This window comes from Pogoniulus pusillus, chromosome Z (genome assembly GCF_015220805.1).
Source record: "Pogoniulus pusillus isolate bPogPus1 chromosome Z, bPogPus1.pri, whole genome shotgun sequence".
Lineage (NCBI taxonomy): Eukaryota > Metazoa > Chordata > Aves > Piciformes > Lybiidae > Pogoniulus > Pogoniulus pusillus.
The window spans coordinates 67,873,437-67,891,182 of record NC_087309.1 but is presented as its reverse complement, the minus strand read 5'-3'; the positions used below and the strand labels follow the sequence as shown (position 1 = coordinate 67,891,182).

The window sequence follows — 17,746 nt, the reverse complement described above, 5'->3', positions numbered from 1 at the left end:
ACCCACAAACAATTCCCCCCAAAACTTCAAAACCCAACCAGAAACACCCATACAAAATCCTACTATAATGAAAGTGAGATGATAGTCCAACTACTAAAAAAATGTGTTAGATATAAATGTTGATGTCAAAGTGTGTATTATTAAATATTTGTAACATACTGATCCCAACCCTCACAAGCTTGTAGTAAATGCTGCTGGGTTTTTGGTTTTGTTTACTTTGTTGTCTTTTGTTGTTGTTGTTGTTTGGTTGGGTTTTTTTTTTTTTTTTTAGAAGATGCTGAAACTGTATCAAGATGCTGTTAATGTTTTAAAACCAACTTTCTAGGTTACTTCCCTACTTCAGAAGACTCAGCTAGCACACTGGGTACATGCACAGACTTGCAGCTTCTCTATTTATAAAAAGACTGCAATTAGCCATGCTCACTAATAGAAAAGAGAAACTCCCAGAAAGAGTGTAGGCAGAAGATTTGGCCAACATCTGACATCAGTGAAGTGTACTGACATGGAAAGAGCCAGGAAGGCAGGAGTAATCTGAATTTCACACATTATAGTTGAATAAACAAATCCAAATAAAACCCAGCATCTTGCAAGTATCCTTTATAATGCTACCCAGCACTCTATTCCTCTTCATTTTGTTGTTTCACTTGGGTTTTAGGAGCAGACTGCATTTCATATACATTTACAAGAGGCAGATCAGCCATACCTCCTCATTCTGTTGATAGCAATGCATAGCAGCAGGTCCAGATCAGAAGATAGCAGGAAGATGACTAGCTGCTTCTGCCAGTTTCACATGCTTCTGGTTCAGGAAGTGGGCATCATGTTTTAGGCCAATCTGTGATATTAGTGATGTGCTGTGCCAGACGTATTCTAGAAAATATGTTTTGCTGGGCTGGCGAGAAAGTGCTTGCAGGCAACTTTCTATCTTCTAGTAGGCTGATGAGAACTGTCATCTTATGCAAACCACTCTCACTTGTAACTTCAGAGTTTAATCTGATTGCTGTAACCTCTTTCTAATTATGTAGGAGCCAATTATTCTCCTTTGATTAGGCCTACCAGTTTCTACCTGTTTCTTGAAAAAAAAAAGACACAAAATTTTAGACATTTTACTCCTGGGTCATTTCTTCTGTAAGCCCATGTGAAGAAGAAGACCTAAAACCCACCAAGGTTCAGTGAGGAGTGGAAGCCACACTGACTTTTATCCACTCCTTTTTCTCCCAAAGTTTCAGTATGTAACAGTACATCTCAATATATCCCCTTTGAAGTGGAATTAGAAAAATTTAAAAATGAAAGGAGGAACTCAGTTTTCAATTTCCATTTTTAAATGTTTTAATCTTATGCTCCTTTAAGGGTTCCTTCCAACTCAATGCATTCTGTGTTTGTATCCTGAAAAAATCATGGCAGTTTACTACATTGAGGGATGAGGCTGTAACAGGGGAGGAGATTGCTATAATACACTCATTGTGTTTTCCTTTTTGAAACATGCTTCTCCATTTCCTGCTATTTCCAGCACACAGTTTTGCAATGACTTTTTTTTTTTTTTTTTCCCCTCATGTGTTTGTGTGTGTCTGTGTGGTTTTGTGCTTTGGACAAATGTAGCTGCTACAGAGAGCAGATGGTTGCTTGGGGTGTGAAAACACTGGTTGCTAGGTGGGGTCTCTTGCAGAGCTATATAAAAGCACTGAGAGTCCTCTACTCTTTCTTCTGACTGTGGCGCCCTGGAAAGTAGTGTTTGTGAGGAAGAAGGTAGGTTTTTATAATTGCTTTCTGCTCTCTGTAGACCTGACAAACTCTAAGAACTTTGCACAAAATTTGTCAAGTAACTTGGTACTATTTTCTGTGGCTTGGATTTCCTGGCAAGGTAAGAAAGAAATGGGTGTGGACTGGAGAATTTTTTTGTACCTTTTCAAGTGCACAAAAGATCTTAGGTGATTACTGAATTTCTTTAATGTGTGTAAGCGATTAAAAGAAACAAAAAGTTTAAAAGATTAAAAATAAACTTAGATTTGACTGTTTCCAGTGCTTCTTTGCTTCTGTAGTAAGCTGCTGTGGTAATTTGCTGTTCCTAGAAAACTAATGTGCTATCTGTTTTAACTTAAAAAAAGAAGCATCTGTTGTTACTTTACCAACTGTTTGTGGCTTTAGGAGTGTAAAAATGTCTTAGTTCATAAAAGTGATGAAAATGAGTCAAAGAAATATTCTAGAAACATAAAAGCAAAAGCGTGGTTTTGTGACAAAGAACTTAGACAAAACTACATGAGATGAATCATCTGGAGTTTGTTCTGCTAAAACTTTCCACTGAACCTTCCAAGGATGAGATTATTTTTCTGTCTGATGGCTTCATTCATATTCATCAGACTTTTCACTGCAAAACAAATTATTACCTAAACCTACTGTCTATTTTTCTAATAGAGTGCAATGACCTTATTTTACATCAAGATCCTGGTAACTCTCATTGGAGAGTAACCCAAGGTGATATGTATGATATGGCTGAATAAGCATGGACAAATTGTGTCATTTGGGAGAGACTAAAATGTAAGCTATAAAGTCTAGCTTGTGCCTTTAAATATTTTTAATAAAAAGTATTGAGTTTTCTCAAAACCTTTTAAAATTTTCATGTGCCCGTGGTGAAGGGTCATTCTTCTGGGGGACTGGGTGTCAAACACAAAGCAACATTAGTTATTCTTATGAAGGAACATTTAGGGCTTTCAGTCTTTATCTCTGCTTTTTTATATTCTAGTTGCAATGTTGATCATTCTATTTGTGAAAAATAAAATGTATAAAAACTGAAATGCTTTTTCAGACTGAGAAATTCTGAGTTCTGATCCTCCTTCCTTTTAAATGGGATGTTCTACAAATTCAGATTGGAGTTTGGGCATGTAGCCTGGACAGCATTTTATTAAACAGAATAACTCTAAAATTGTTATTTGGTGAGGTGCAACCAGAAAGACGTGTCACACCCTTTTGTGGTATTTTCTGTGTACCAGTCTATAAATACATGCATTTTTTTCCTTTTCCTGTTCAGAGATTTTGCCCTAAGCTCAAGAGCAAAAGAAAATATCTGGCAGAAAGACATCAGTTTTTCCAATTGTTTTAATACAAATATAAAATAATGTTTTGACTGAATTTGTCCCTCTTGGATCCAGATATTCATTTGCATTTAAGTGTGGCATGAGTCAAAGCAGTGGGAAAGATCTTGACTTAGTCAGGGATTGGCTGTTTTCCTGGATTCCGGTCTTTAGTTGTCTTGGTAGCCATAGTGTCTTATAAAACAAGCAAACAGTTTTTTATGTAAGGTTGTGTCTTAATTTTTTGAGGCATTTCAAGTGGTTATGGCCCTTATCCACTCTCAAGAGACATTGCTTACTTTGAGTCCTATCACTGTTGTGTGATTTGTTTGCTAGATGGAAACAGTGTATCTAACTGCCAAAATGTCTTTATTTGAAAATGAGAGAAAAAACCTAAACAGATATAGGGCACAGATTTTTTTTCAATATTTCTCTAATTTAAATTAGTATAGGCTTAGGAGGTTTAATAAATCAAATTCAGTATATGCTAGTAGCCTTGTGATGTAATCATCCTCAAAACCAGCAAAACTTCCAGAGTTGGGTGTGAGGCCTGGGGACAGGCTGAAGAAATGGAGATGTTAGAAGTTCTACATGAAAGCAAACTTTACCTGAGAAATGTTAATGCAATCAATGTATTTAACAAGAGAATGTCTTTTTTTTCTTAATATGTACAAGACTTTTAACCTCAGTAAACTGTCAAGAAGTCTTGTTTACCTCTGAATTTGAATAAGGTCAAATATTTGGTAAGCTAAATGGTCAAAGCCAATACTATAATTAATGGGTAAAAACATACTTTATTTCTGGTAAAGTCTTTTTGTAAGTAAATGATAATGTTTGGATCTCGCCTAAGTATAGTAAATAAGCAAATAGTCCAACTAGTTTACTGCTGTAGTTCTAAAAACCTCAGATAGCAGCTAAGAATGTAGGAATGGGCAAGCAATTGTGAAACATTCCATCACCGGCCAAACATAAAAGTTGCATGCTTCCAACAGCACAAGCCTTGCATATCATAAAGAAAGGATTTTGAATAGGAAACCTTGAGTTTCACTATTGGTGAAAGTGATGAAAAATTTTTGTAACTTGATGTGTCTCTTCCCAGAAAATCTGTCAACATGGCTATGGTAACAGAATTCTTGAAACAGGCATGGTTCATGGAAAATCAGGAGCAGGAATGTATTGTAAGTATTACCACCTTTTGAGGCCATCATGTTTATGGGGACCTTCATGTTAAAGGAAGAAAAACAATAACAAGACTCCAGCAGATTAGAACTGATTCTGGTTTTATTGTGGTTTATAACCTACTGCAATGTAATAAATATTGTCTAGTATCAGATGAAAACCTACTAGTTACCAATTCCAGTTCCTAGGCAGATCTAGTTACTACAGTGAAATTGTAATTCCAAGAGGCCAATCACTGACTGCTTCAAGATGTCATCTCTAAGATAACAATCTGATGCACAGGTGTGTGAACATGTAAGAACATGAGAAAAACAGGATCTTAAGCTGAAGTACAGGAAGCAATGATTTAGAATTCAGGAATGTAAAGGAGGAAATAAAGCTACTAGCATATGTCCTAGTTTTCATGTGATGCATCATGATTATGACAGAAAGAGTTACTGAATAAAACATCTCAGATCATCAGCTCCACCATTCTATTCACAATGCACTATCAGGACCCTGTGGTTACAGACATTTTGTTCTGTTTTATTATTGCTAGCAAATTATTTTGTCATAGAAACCAGTATACAAAACCTAACTCAATGCACCTGGATTTCATTCCTCTGTTGGCTTACTATACAAGTCACAGTGATTTTTTTTTTTCCAGAGTGTGCAAGACAATCCTTTAAGTGTGCAGTCCCTCTGCTCCCTCTTGACTGTTAGTGCTGTAACTGTGAAGGGTAATGAATATCTAATTATTGGCTTTTAAAATAGTACACAATTCTGTGTATAAAATGTTTATCCGTAGAATCTTTCTATTTCTCTTGGATGAAAAAAAGATTTTTTTTTTAAATGGTGAGTTGTTGAAACAGCAGAAAGAATATAGGCAATTCTGAAAAGGTTTAGCTAAACTACTGTTGTGGGAGTTTTTTTGGATTTTGTTTGGGATTTTTTGGTTGGTTGAGATTTGTTTTTTCTTTGTGTAGTGTTTTTTTGTGGGGTTTTTTTGTGTTTGTTTGTTTTATTTTTAATAAAAAATTCCCATCATACATGATATCCATGACAAGTTAATACCAAGATTTTATTCAGGAATCCTGGGGCATTTTAGGGCTCCTATGAATGAAGAAGTTTGTTAGGAATTGCTGCTAGGCAATAGGTACAATCAGTAACTTGATTTGTCATGTTGCTGATTTAGGCTAAGCTACATAATCTATAATATAGTGAAATTTATCACCTGTAGTTATTCTCAGACCCCTTTAGAGATTGACTAAGGAGCACCCATCTAAGAGTGGATTCACCAAAGGTGACTCTTAGATAACGACTGTGAAGAAATTGTGGTTTATACTTAAAGTTTCAATGAGTTGAGTAACAGTTCTCTGGTTCCTTATAGATTAGGCTTCAGTTCTTCTCTAAGATCTTTTACGTATAAAGTGCTTGTAGCTTTAGATACAAGTCATCGGAGAAGTCACATAATCTTGCGTAAGATGAACAAAAAAATACTGACACTTTATTGGTTTAGAGCCTTTAAAATTTGAATGTAATTGTCTAATGGGGCAGGTAAGGATTTTCCCATGAAATCCAGGTTATCCAGAGGAATAGTCTTCAGTAACCTAAAGCAATATATGAAGTACTTTTGTTATTAGAGTTGTGAAATGAACAGATTTTATGCATATCCATTACTGAATCTGTTCAATTCTCCATAGTTGCAAAACTCTGCATGTTCCTTGATAGTCCTAAAATGGTAAATCCCAAATATATGATTTATTAAATATCTAAAATTGCCCTCTTTGCATTTTTTTAAATGAGCAGTATTTTTCTTTTTAAGTTATTCTTTTTCCCCTCTGCAGAAAAGTTCCAAAGGAGGTCCTCAAGTACAGACATACCCAAATTTCAATCCATCGGCTGATGTTGTTGCTTTGGACAAAGCTATTACTGTAAAGGGTAAGCGGAATAAATAGTTAACCTACTACATTAGAAATCTTCCTTAGGAAATTCTGAGAATAACATTGAATAAAATATCATAGCAAGATGCAACAGCAAGCAGGAGAGATACCTCGATTTTTGTAAAGCTTAAAATTATGCTACTTGAAAAAGAATCTCAAGTCTTTGGTATCCAGATGTTATGTTGCAGTTTTGGATCCTAATACTATCTTAAAGGCTTTGAATATGTTGAAGGAAGGTAATAATCTGATTTCTAGACAACAGAAGAATATTATAAAATACCATATGATGCTAATACTTTTTGATATCCATAAAATCTCTGCAAAAGGCAGAGAAAATGCTGATAATGTGCTATATACTTCTACTGCATTTTTTCACTTTTAATAATAAAATTCATGTTTGGTATTTTGCCAGTAGCTCAAAACCTTTTGCAATTTGTCTCATTAAGATTAAATAAATATGACATATATTTATTATTATTTTTTATTTTCATTTTTAGTTATTCTGCAGTGTAAGTTATGCATTGAGATGCTTCCTATATGAAATTGTAGAAAAATAAGTTTCTACACTAGAAACCACTGTGACATTTCTGATATATTAGATGTTTTTTTGGTTGGTGACTCATAGGTGTGGATGAAGCCACCATCATTGACATCTTGACTAAAAGAACAAATGCTCAGTGTCAGCAGATCAAAGCTGCATATCAACAGGCTAAAGGAAAGGTAATATGTATATTCAAGCTTAAATTAATGCCTAGAATATCAACACCTCTTCTGGCTCATATGATACATACAGCTTTAGCTTCATAGAACACAGAAGTTAGATTATTCTGCCCTTGTAAAAGCTACAACAGAATGGAAGTGTCCTGGCACTATATTACCAGGGCTGAGCCTTTTGATACTGTGCACTCTATTTTGAAACAAATCAACAAAAAATTAAAGTTCTCATTGTATAGCTTTTTGAATGCCCTGGAGGTCTCTTAAGTCACTGAATCACCATGATTGCAGGTATTGCAGGTATTTCACTATCACCTGGGAGACAGATTGCTGAGAGAAACATAGAGATGAATGAGGGTAGTTAGAGGCATCTCTATAAATATTTAAGTCTAGAAATAATACTAAATAGTATAGGAAAGTTAAAGGACCACAATATAGTTTCATAAATATATCGATACTTGTACAGGGATGGGTGTACAATGGGTAGTGTTATTCTTGTTCTTGGAGCTAAGAATGCTGAAAATGACTCTGTGGCTCTGGAAAAGGTTTTAATTGTTCTTTTCTTCTATATATATTTTTTTTTCTCATGTTGGACTACTAACTCTAAATTGAAATTATAATTGCACAGTCAGCGTAACAGAGTTACTGAGCACTTTCTCCTTAGAAAGTTATTCCTTTTAAAGCCCAGCTTAGCAAATAAATCTTATAGCCTACATTGTTTGTTTCTATTCAGGGAACCTTACTGGGATTGTCACTTCTGTCTTCCCAATCAGAGGAAGTTCCAGCCTTGCAGTTATATTTTTTAGACATAAATGAAAATACAATTTCAAAGACACAAGGTGAATAATGCAGTTAGATTGTTAGATACTCTGGTACGTGGCACACCATCAAAGCCAAAATAGAACTAAGGACCTAATGCTTGCTTCTGAAGTAATGTATTTGACTTAGGCATCTTCTTGCTCTTAGTCAAAACACAAATGCACAACTCATGGAGAATGAGTACTGAGTTTTTCCAGATAAGAGGCAGAAAAAAATCAGTGTGGCTTTTTTTGTTTGTTTTGGGTGGGTTTTATTTGTTTTGTTGGTTTGATTGGGTTTTATTTTGTTTGATTGGTTGTTGTTGGTTGGTTGGTTTAAAGTTAAATTTAGGTCAAATTAAAATATATCACAGTCATGAACTTCATGACTTGAAGTTTCATATAGAGTGATATTACACAATGTCCACACAGTTTCTGCTGCAAATTCTGTGTCTCTTACGCAATAAAGAGTGAATTAAGGTGTTTGTCCTGATAAGCAACTCAGTCATAATTGTAGCAGCAATAGAAAATTACCTTGTCTTTAAAATAAAAGACCCAAACCAAACAAAACCCAAGCAGCCTACTTTGACCCATCTTATGATACTGTTAAAAGATGAACATGGATGAACTGCAATGTGTGAAAGCATTCCTGAATACTTACTGATAAACACTATGACTGACACAAAGGTGGTAAAGAAAAAAAATCATAATTTCAATAACCCTTTCAATAACCATTCACTAGTTTAGCATGTTTTGTGTTCTTGCTGTCACAGAGTCTGGAAGAAGCCCTGAAAAAAGTACTGAAAAGCCACCTGGAAGATGTTGTTCTGGCTCTGCTCAAAACTCCAGCTCAGTATGATGCTGAAGAATTAAGAGCCTCTATGAAGGTAAGGATGAAATAAAAATACTGTGTGGAGGCACAAAGGTTTTAATTTCTCTTTTTTTTGCTCTACGTGGGGCTTTTAAAGTCAAGTCTGTGGTTTTCATCCTATTTGTCATTTTCTAAATTTTAAGTTTCCTGTGTCAGATAACATCTCTAAAAATTTTAATCACTTCTATCAGGGCCTTGGAACTGATGAAAATACCTTAATTGAGATTCTAGCCTCAAGAAACAACAGTGAAATCAGAGAAGCCAGCAGATACTACAAAGAAGGTAATTCAGAGGAAAAAAAAGTTCTAATGGTATAACACTGTAGCAGACAAATTAGTCACAACTGCACTTATCAATATAAGAATGATGTTGCAGTAAGCAAGCATAGCTTCACATAAAAGTGAAGGATTTGCAGGGAAGGGAGGTTGTTTTTTTGACTTACAAATGTCCCAATACAAAAGAAAAAATAATATAATTGCAGGCAGGACTGTGGATGTCTTTTGGAACAGGCCTGGCATTTAGATGCTTTCTAGGATGCAAGCAAAATTCAGATACTTCTCTTCCACCTAAGCCTTGACTGATTTCTTAGAATCTCACTAGGCTTGCAAAAAGAAACGTACTGATTTAGAAACACAGATAACATTATCAATAGGAGCAACCAGTCAAATAAATGGGGAAAGTCTTTGAGGAAGTAACTAAAATGCAATGTTGCACCTCTTTTATTTGTAGTTAATACAGATATATATTAAATGCAGTTTATTAATATTGTCTAAATAAACCATGTTTTCTGAGGTTATGGATTAAGTTTTTCAAGAGATTTCCACTGAATAGTCTTAGTTAGAAGCCCAAATATATAGTTTGATTATTTTCAGAAGAGATTTGTAACTGAGTTCAAGGATGGTGAGAACACCTGTCTTTCATTATTATTTCTGGTTGGATAAGGAAAACTTTCAAGTTTTTTTGTAGTTCAGGAGATTTAGGGTTTATCCTCCAGCCTGAGAGCAAATTTCAGGGACTAGAGGACATGTTACAAACACACCTCTTCTCTAGAAGCTGATGAGAGAAACTAAGACAATTAGATATCTAAGTGGTCATACCTGGGTGGGAGATCAAGAATAAATAGTCTGAAAAGCAGAGAGCAGTTGGAGTTAAGAAGGTATCCTTTAAAGATAATTTAGTCAACCTTTGACAACTTCAAAACACACTTCAAATCCTTTTGATTTCAGTGCTGAAGAGAGATCTGATACAAGACATAATGTCTGACACATCTGGAGACTTTCAGAAGGCTTTGGTTGCTCTAGCCAAGGTATGCTGTGCCTAAGCATTTTGAATAATGCTACTCATAATAAAGAATAATGCTGTCAAGACTATTTATAAAAAATCATACAATAATAAAGATTTAGGTAGTATTTATTTCCTTTCATTGTTTTTTTGCTAATGCATCATGTGCCATATGAATTTATTCTCAAACCATCTATTCAATCTCACATGCATTTGAAAAATGTAGGTATTTATTGTTGTTTATCAGTTATGCTTATAAGAATTTTCGGTGGTAACTATAAGTACTTGAAAAAAGCAACAAACATAGTGTCATGTTAATTGACTAGAAATAGAAAAAGAAGGAATGCTTATAATTAGAGAAATTAATGTTTCTGTGTTTTTTTTTCTTTCTTTTAAGACCTATTTCTAGTAGTTAGATAATGGGGCAGGGTTAGGGAGCTTATGAGTGGGCAGAGTGTTTTGAGATGTATACTCAATAGCAGATGAGTTTAACAATGAAGCTGCCCAATAAAAAGATCTTTTAAAAATACACTAGTATTTGATTCTGTGATTGAGTACATTAAAATGAAACTTATGCATGCACACGGAGTTATATTTCCTTATGTCCTTGTGCAAAGTTTTGATTTTCAGGTTTTGGTTTCAAATCAGATTGAAAAGGGTGTCACAAATGGTAATGAGAGAAAAAATCAGAGCTTCTAAGCCTGTAACTTCACATTAGAAAATGATACTTTTCATGGCTTATAGTGTAGGACTTCAGAATTATATTGCTAAAGACCTTAGAAGCTCTGATTGATTACAAATATGACAGCTTTATTTATGGAAATATTGTTACAACTATATCTCTCTGCAAATATGTGTTATGTATGAGAATGGTGGGGCAGAACTCTAAAATGGTGAATTTTGGTGAACTGAATGATTGTGAGTACCATTGCAATCTTGTTTGCTTATTTATGTAGGCTGACCGAAGTGAAGATCCTCATGTGAATGATGATCTTGCTGACAATGATGCCAGGGTAAGATTACATTGACACTCTGCAGAGTTTGTACGTTTAGATTGAGATTATGAATTCTGGCTGTGATTATTCTCCCTGAATCTTGTGTGTGACAGACCTCACACAATTATGTATGTTACACAGCAATTGTCTCTGTGGTTACTATTCTACAAAGTTCATGTAAGCTGTGCTATTTGAAAGGAGTTAAATCTTTGCCCTAGTATCTAGCTTCAGAAACCTTTTTGCAAGACCTTTTAATTCAGTGATACAAAGAGACTAGATTACAAGATTCAGGCAAACAGTTTGTGAGCTTCATTTACATGTTTAACTGCAAGGCTCAAGCAAACAATCTTCACCTCACTTGTAGATTTAACACACCACTATTACAGGTTTTCACAGATAAATTGGAAGAATGCACTATTGTAATTTAAAAGCAAGAATGGGTTATAACAGCCTAAAACCAGACTAAATGTTTCAGGTGTGGTAGTTAATAACCTGTTATCACAAACTTAGTGCATGAAAAATAGTCACTTACCCCTCCAGGAAGGTGATCTCAATCCCAGAAAGCTGTCATAGGCCAAAAGTGTCTGAAAATGTGCTTTCTAGATGCGTAGTGTTCTTTAGGTACTGTTATAATATAAAAGAATTATGAAGCACTGATAGAGCTAGAGTTAGTTTGAGGTTGTTTAGAATCATAGAATCACAGAATTCATTACACTGGAAAAAGACTTTAAGATGAGAGTCCAGTCATTAACACTATCAAGTCTTTTACTAAACGGTGGCCCTAACCACCACACCTGCACGTCTTTTAAATATCTCTATTACCTTGATGTCCTTCTTCTAGTGAGCGGCCCTAAGCTGGACAGACTGCTTTAAGTGTGGCTCCATCAGCTTTGAGCACAGGGGAACAATCACTTCTCTGGTCCTGCTTGCCACACTGTTCCTGATACAGGGCAGGATGACATTGTCTTTCCTGTCCACCTGAGCACACTGCTGGCGTATACTCAGTCATCTATTGTTCAATCACCTCGGGTCTTTTTGTCCTTAGCAGCTTACCAGCCACTCTTCCCCAAGCCAGTAGAACTGCTGTGACAAAAGTGCAGGACCTGATACCTGGCCTTACTAATCTCAGTTGACCTTGACCCTGAGCATTGATCCTGCCTATTCAGATCCCTGTGTAGAGCCCGCTTACCTTCAAGCAGATCAGCACTCTCATCCGCCTTGCTGTCTTCAGACTTACTGAGAGTGCAATCTCTTTGTCTAGAGCATTCATACAGGTTATCAAACAGAAATGGTCCCAATAGCAAGCCCTTGGAAACACTACTTTTAACCCAGTGAAGTATCCGCTCATCCACATCATAAGCATCTGGTTTCTTTAGGAGGTTGTTGTGGGACAAGGCTCTACAATAGTCGAGGTAGAACAACATAGACAACTTTATCTTGAATCACTTAGCAGGTTACCTTGTCATAGAGAGGGAGATTAGTCTGATTGCTCAGTTGTCCTTTACTCTTGTAGAGGAGTGTCACATTTGTTCACCTCTAGTCAACTGGAACCTCTACAGTTTGCCAGGACTGCTGATGCTTGTTGAAGTTTTGTTATGGGTTGTATCAAGGGCTAGAGTTTGCTACAATCAATGGCCTGCCTCTGATTGGTAGTCTTAGAACTACTGTATTTCTGTTTGGGTTTTGCTATACTGAGGTTAACCTTACTACATTATTTTCTTTATGACAGGCCTTGTATGAAGCAGGAGAGAAAAGGAAGGGAACAGATATCAATGTGTTTGTTACTCTTCTTACTACAAGAAGCTACCCACATCTCCGAAGGGGTATGTTGTATGAAGCTTTGTGCTTTTCTGGGATTATGTTTTGATCGTGACCTGCTCATGAACTGGGAGAAGATAAATATTATCAAAAAGTGACTCTGACTGCTACAAAGATTTTTATAATTGAGCACATACTTTCCGACTAAGGATGCAGTTGGTAGTTTGGCTGTCCTTTCCATATTATTGATGAGCAATATAGCTTAGGTTGTCATCACAAATATTACCATGAATTCTTACATAGCTAGTGATTACAAGGTCAGTGTGACAGGTGCTCTGAATGCTTTGTTATGTGATCTTGACTCTCAGCCAGTGTGCCCCAAGTAAAGACATATCATCTTGTGTTACAGTCTCCAGTAAAGTAATTGAACCACCTTTATCCCTATCAAAGGGCACATGAGTCCTGCCATCCTAGCAAAGTTCCATTATGTATACTGACTCTGCCAGCCCATGTGCTAATACTGCACTTTAACACTGTGCTGGCTGAAGAAAATTAGAAAAATGGCCAACAGTCATTCAGGTGCAGTGGTGCAGCAGTAAGAGCAGAATGAGGCAGAGGCAGTGCAGGGAGAATACTATATTTTCATCACTATTCACTGAATTTCCTTCACTTATTCAGTCTTTCAGAAGTACAAGAAATACAGCAAGCATGACATGAACAAGGTACTAGATTTGGAGCTAAAAGGGGATATTGAGAACTGCCTGACTGCCCTTGGTAAGTGGTTCTGCATATTGTAATCTACTAAATATATTGACCATGTGAAAATGTGGATTTTGTTTCTGTCATGTTTGCTCTGAGAGGCAATAATTTTGGATTTACTCTGACTAACTGAGAAGCTTGCTAAATAACATTTAGGAAAATTATAGGTCTAGCATAGTGACTTAATTGAGTTATTTATAATCAGTTAATGAACAAGTGGAAATGTATGGATAGAAATACTCTTCTGATATGTAAAAGGGTCGTTTAAGGAGAAAGGATGTGTCACCAACATAGAAAGAACTTTACAATAAGCCAATATGCCAAAAAGAGCTATCAGAACAGGCACAATTTGTATAAAAAATCTAGTAGTTTTAAATCTGTTGTCAAACCCAGTCTTTTGTAAATTTTGGGTTTCAAACTCATTTATCATTAATAAAAATATGACAAATGCCTTTTACTGTTTTGTTCAAGAAAATATTCTAAGATTTGTGATAAAGGTATATTCAGGCCGTTACCATTACTCTTCCTCATGAACAAGAAGATGAGGCAGTGACTCACTTCAGTTACCCTTATTAGTGGACCAGGAATGAAATCAAGAGTTAGACACCCATCTTGTTCTCATATTTTATATTGCAGTTAGGCGTACTTTAGATGAAAGAATACATCCCATTGGATTCCTCTTAGTATCAGAAATTGAGGGCAAGTACTTAGTATAACTTGGTTTACAAAACATTGTGTTACAACCTCCAGCTCTGATTTACAGGACAGAAATGCTTTCACATTTTTCTTCTTGTGATCTACAATACATTTTGTAATGTTGTCATTGTGAACTGGGTAGCACAGTCTTGCCATTATAGTCATTTTTCTTCCCTGACTAAATTACTATGTGAATAGACAGAGGAAAGGAGCTGATTATTCTCCCCTGTTTTGAAGAGAGATAAAAAGGAAATGGATAAATAGAATATGCTGGTAGAAATGCTGAGGCTGTTTTTAAAGTGCTTTCTTTCCAGCCTTTTGCATCATTACATGTATAACAGATGTGACCTTATCTTGTTATTTCGTTACAGTGAAGTGCGCCACAAGCAAGCCAGCTTTCTTTGCTGAAAAACTCCATTTGGCAATGAAGGTAACCTAAAGAAAGAACTCATCTTCTTAAGGAGGACACACTTTATTAACTGAAAAATAGCAATCTAGCTAAAGATCTCTGAGCTCTTTGTGTGATAGAAAAGGATTTCAGAAGAAAATTCAGTGAATAGCTTTCTCTCTTTCTGTTTCTTCCTTAGCTCTAAGAGTTTTCCCATAGCAATACTATAGTATGTACTGGAAGACAAAACTCTAGACAGTGATACAGAGCTATCTGCAAGTTTTAATACTTATGAAACCACAGAAATCTTAGTGAAAAATAGATAGCGCTGGACAAGAACACTATAGAAATCTAATCATTGACGAGGCATCTATGGTCCTTCCAGCAAATTTGGAAACTGAATTGAGTGAGCTAGCTGTTGGTCCCAGAAGAGTCTAGGAACCAGTTTTTTTGAGTACTCCTGTGACTTATTTAGGAGCAGTACATGAAAAAATGAGCAAAACATAATGAAAACGTACTATTTAAAAAATAATTTTAAAAAGGTACTGAAGTCTAGCCTGTCTCTGGTGCTTAGCAAGCAAAGTGAAGGACTGGCTCTTGTTTATGAAGCTGCTATAAGAAATGCATAAAGAAAAATCCAGGGATGGAGGTAGCTTGTCAGAAGTGATTTATGCTCATAGTAAGTAGAAGAGGACCCCCTTATGAGAGGTGTTAAAGGAACAGGATGTGGGCTCTGTTCACTCACAATGAGATCTGATAGATTAACACATGGAATCTTGATTTTAAGATGTTTTAATTATATAAATAGGTGAAAGCTGATGTAAATTTAGCAAGGGAGTTGGACTAGATGATCTCCAGAAGCCTCTTCCAACCCATAACATGTCTTGATTCTATGATAATTAGATGCTTTTTTCATGTTGTCTTTTTTTCCCCCTTTTTTTCCCTTATTCTTTTCTCTTTTAACAGGGATTTGGCACACGGCACAAAGAACTTATCAGAATCATGGTTTCTCGCCATGAAGTGGATATGAATGAGATCAAAGGCTATTATAAGAGGATGTATGGCATCTCTCTTCGCCAAGCTATTATGGTACGCTTTTTCTCAGATGATATATGAAATACAAAACAACCAAATAGTTTTGGAAGTACCATCATGTTTTGCTAGCTCTTGCTCCTCATTAGTTCATCCTGAGTAAGTCATTGTAGCTGAGTAACTCGTGTTAACAGTGATTCATATGCTGGTGTAACTAGCAACATTTTTGTCACGAAAGCTATAGCAATTTGTTAGCAGTGATACACATCTCAGGATAACTTCTTGCAGTGAGAGGTAAGAATTAAATGAAGACTGCTGTATCCCTAGGTTTTTGTGCCTGGGCAGGTGTGGGATATATTGGCAGGAAAATAGAGGTGATTGCACTGACAGCTCTTTGAGGCCTATTTGATGGAACTGGCTATTGATTTTGGCATTTGAAGTACATCTGCAAGTATCTTGTTAGCTTGATACTTATTTACTTAGTCCACGTGAAAAGCAGGTCAAATAAGCTAACAAAAATATTTTCTTAAAGGAGAGAGACCACCCAAAATATTTTCCAGGAAGTTTAAACCAGTGAGAGACTTAAAAAAAAAAAAAAGTCTTTGTTGAAGTAGAAACATACTCCTTACATGTGTCAGAATGCTTTTTTGTTTTTTATTGCTGTCTGCTACTTTTTCTGTTAGGCATCAAAAATAGTTTTTCTTCTCTTGTATGTATGATCTGTGATTTGGTATGCAATTACATCACCTCCTGGTGTTCCAAAGAGATGATTGTATCCAAGTAACTTAAGTTATAGTACAGTTAGACTACACAATTCATATGTCTCTGCAAAGTACTTTGAAAACTGAGAGAACATAATGTGCTAGTAGTTACACTGCATATTCATTACAGATTATCTATTTTTCCAAGCTGAATAAGCAATCCTATGATGAATCAAATGTCTCTGTACTGTTAGTCTCTGTTAGCAGTAGTCCTAGAGACAATTATATGTAGTCTTTTAAAAGTAATGAACAATGGACATCACTGGTCAAAGAAAGCATTTTTTCACTTTATCTAGGGAAGAAAAGGTTAATCTTCTGTGTTTCTCTTTACTTTTGTCATGAGACCTCACAGCTTTGTCTGCCTCTGTTCTACTCTGGAAATGAATGTTTATTTCTAGGTCATATTAATAACTTCAGTGAAAATACTTAGGTCAAACTCACTCTGTGGCTAACATATCGAGTGATTAATTTATTTACCTGAAGGACTGATATTTAGTTAATGTATGTTGCATACTTACTGGAAAGTATTTCACTTGAGACCATTATCCTAACTATCATGGGATTTTTGTGCTTATTTTGACAGGATGAACTCAAAGGGGATTATGAAAACATCTTGGTGGCTTTGTGTGGAAGTGACAACTAAGTTTTGTGGTTTTGTGAGGCATTCAAGACCTATTTCTGAAGATACTTATATTTGTGTCAGCTGTCCATATAAAATATAGGTCTTAAACAATGAGATTTCTCTGGAATGGAACTTAGCCCATGTATGTTATGTCAAAAACCTGTAACCTCAAATGTATTTTCTCAATATCTTTATTCTGAGTGGCTTTAATACCTCTTATTGCCATTATTTATCCAGAGTCAAAGAATGCCACCAAGTTTCTATTTGCTTAATTATGACAAAAGTAATTTTTTCATCTGTTCTGAGCAAATGAACTTCTGAAAAATAAAAGCAACCTGAGTGGAACTTTGTCTCTTGTTGCTTTTCTGCACTTCATGTCAAGTTTTCTGTGTAGAGTGCATAAGAGAAAAATCAGTAATTATCTAATCAAGAAAGCATAGGCTTTAAGTCAGCTAGATCTAGTAAGAACAACTAAAGATAACTAAAAAAACCCCAAACAAAAAACAACCCAAAAAAACCCCACCCCACACAACATCTCTGTCTTGTTCATTTTTATTTAAATTTCAGAATACATAAACCTATTATCTTTTATACATATGAAAAGAAAACTCTTGAAAATCCTCTTTTTAGCCCATGCAGGATCTTGATCTTTTTTTCCCTGATGAATTGTGCAATTTTTTTTATGTTATCTTGGAAAAAAAACAAAACAAGACACCAAACTATCACTCGAGATGGTTTAGAACAGGGGTCATCAAACTTTTTAAACAAGGGGCCAGTTCATTGTCTCTCCGACACTGTCAGGGGCCAGACTATAGTTTGGGTCCAGCCCAGTCCCGGCAGGTGCTTGGGGGCTGTGGAGGTATGATGGTTTGGGTGTTCCCTGCCCCCCGCCCCCCCTTTCAGAAA

The 17,746-nt window shown here is 35.7% G+C and overlaps 1 protein-coding gene across 2 annotated transcripts; it reads left to right on the top strand.

The window, feature by feature from the left end:
• Window positions 1–1,641: 1,641 nt before the first annotated feature.
• Window positions 1,642–17,185, top strand: ANXA1 (annexin A1). Of its 2 annotated transcripts, none has more exons than XM_064176546.1 (13): window positions 1,642–1,743; window positions 4,165–4,243; window positions 6,071–6,164; window positions 6,792–6,886; window positions 8,451–8,564; window positions 8,740–8,830; window positions 9,775–9,854; window positions 10,786–10,842; window positions 12,554–12,647; window positions 13,261–13,356; window positions 14,409–14,467; window positions 15,392–15,514; window positions 16,802–17,185. In XM_064176546.1, the coding sequence occupies exons 2-13, from the start codon at window positions 4,178–4,180 to the stop codon at window positions 16,859–16,861; spliced, it is 1,029 nt and encodes a 342-aa protein (XP_064032616.1). In that variant the 5' UTR covers window positions 1,642–1,743; window positions 4,165–4,177; the 3' UTR covers window positions 16,862–17,185. The 2 variants fall into 2 exon arrangements, with proteins under 2 accessions (XP_064032616.1, XP_064032617.1); XM_064176547.1 differs by lacking the exon at window positions 1,642–1,743 and adding an exon at window positions 1,778–1,858.
• The last annotated feature ends 561 nt before the right edge of the window (window positions 17,186–17,746 follow it).

What these genes read in the sequence shown, in the direction of transcription:
- ANXA1 (XM_064176546.1), top strand. Translation starts at nt 4,178, where the DNA reads ATGGCTATGGTAACAGAATTCTTGAAACAGGCATGGTTCATGGAAAAT. An exon ending in CAGCAGATACTACAAAGAAG is followed by an intron (nt 8,831 to 9,774) that starts GTAATTCAGAGG and finishes TTTTGATTTCAG; the next exon opens with TGCTGAAGAGAGATCTGATA. An exon ending in CTTTGGTTGCTCTAGCCAAG is followed by an intron (nt 9,855 to 10,785) that starts GTATGCTGTGCC and finishes TTATTTATGTAG; the next exon opens with GCTGACCGAAGTGAAGATCC.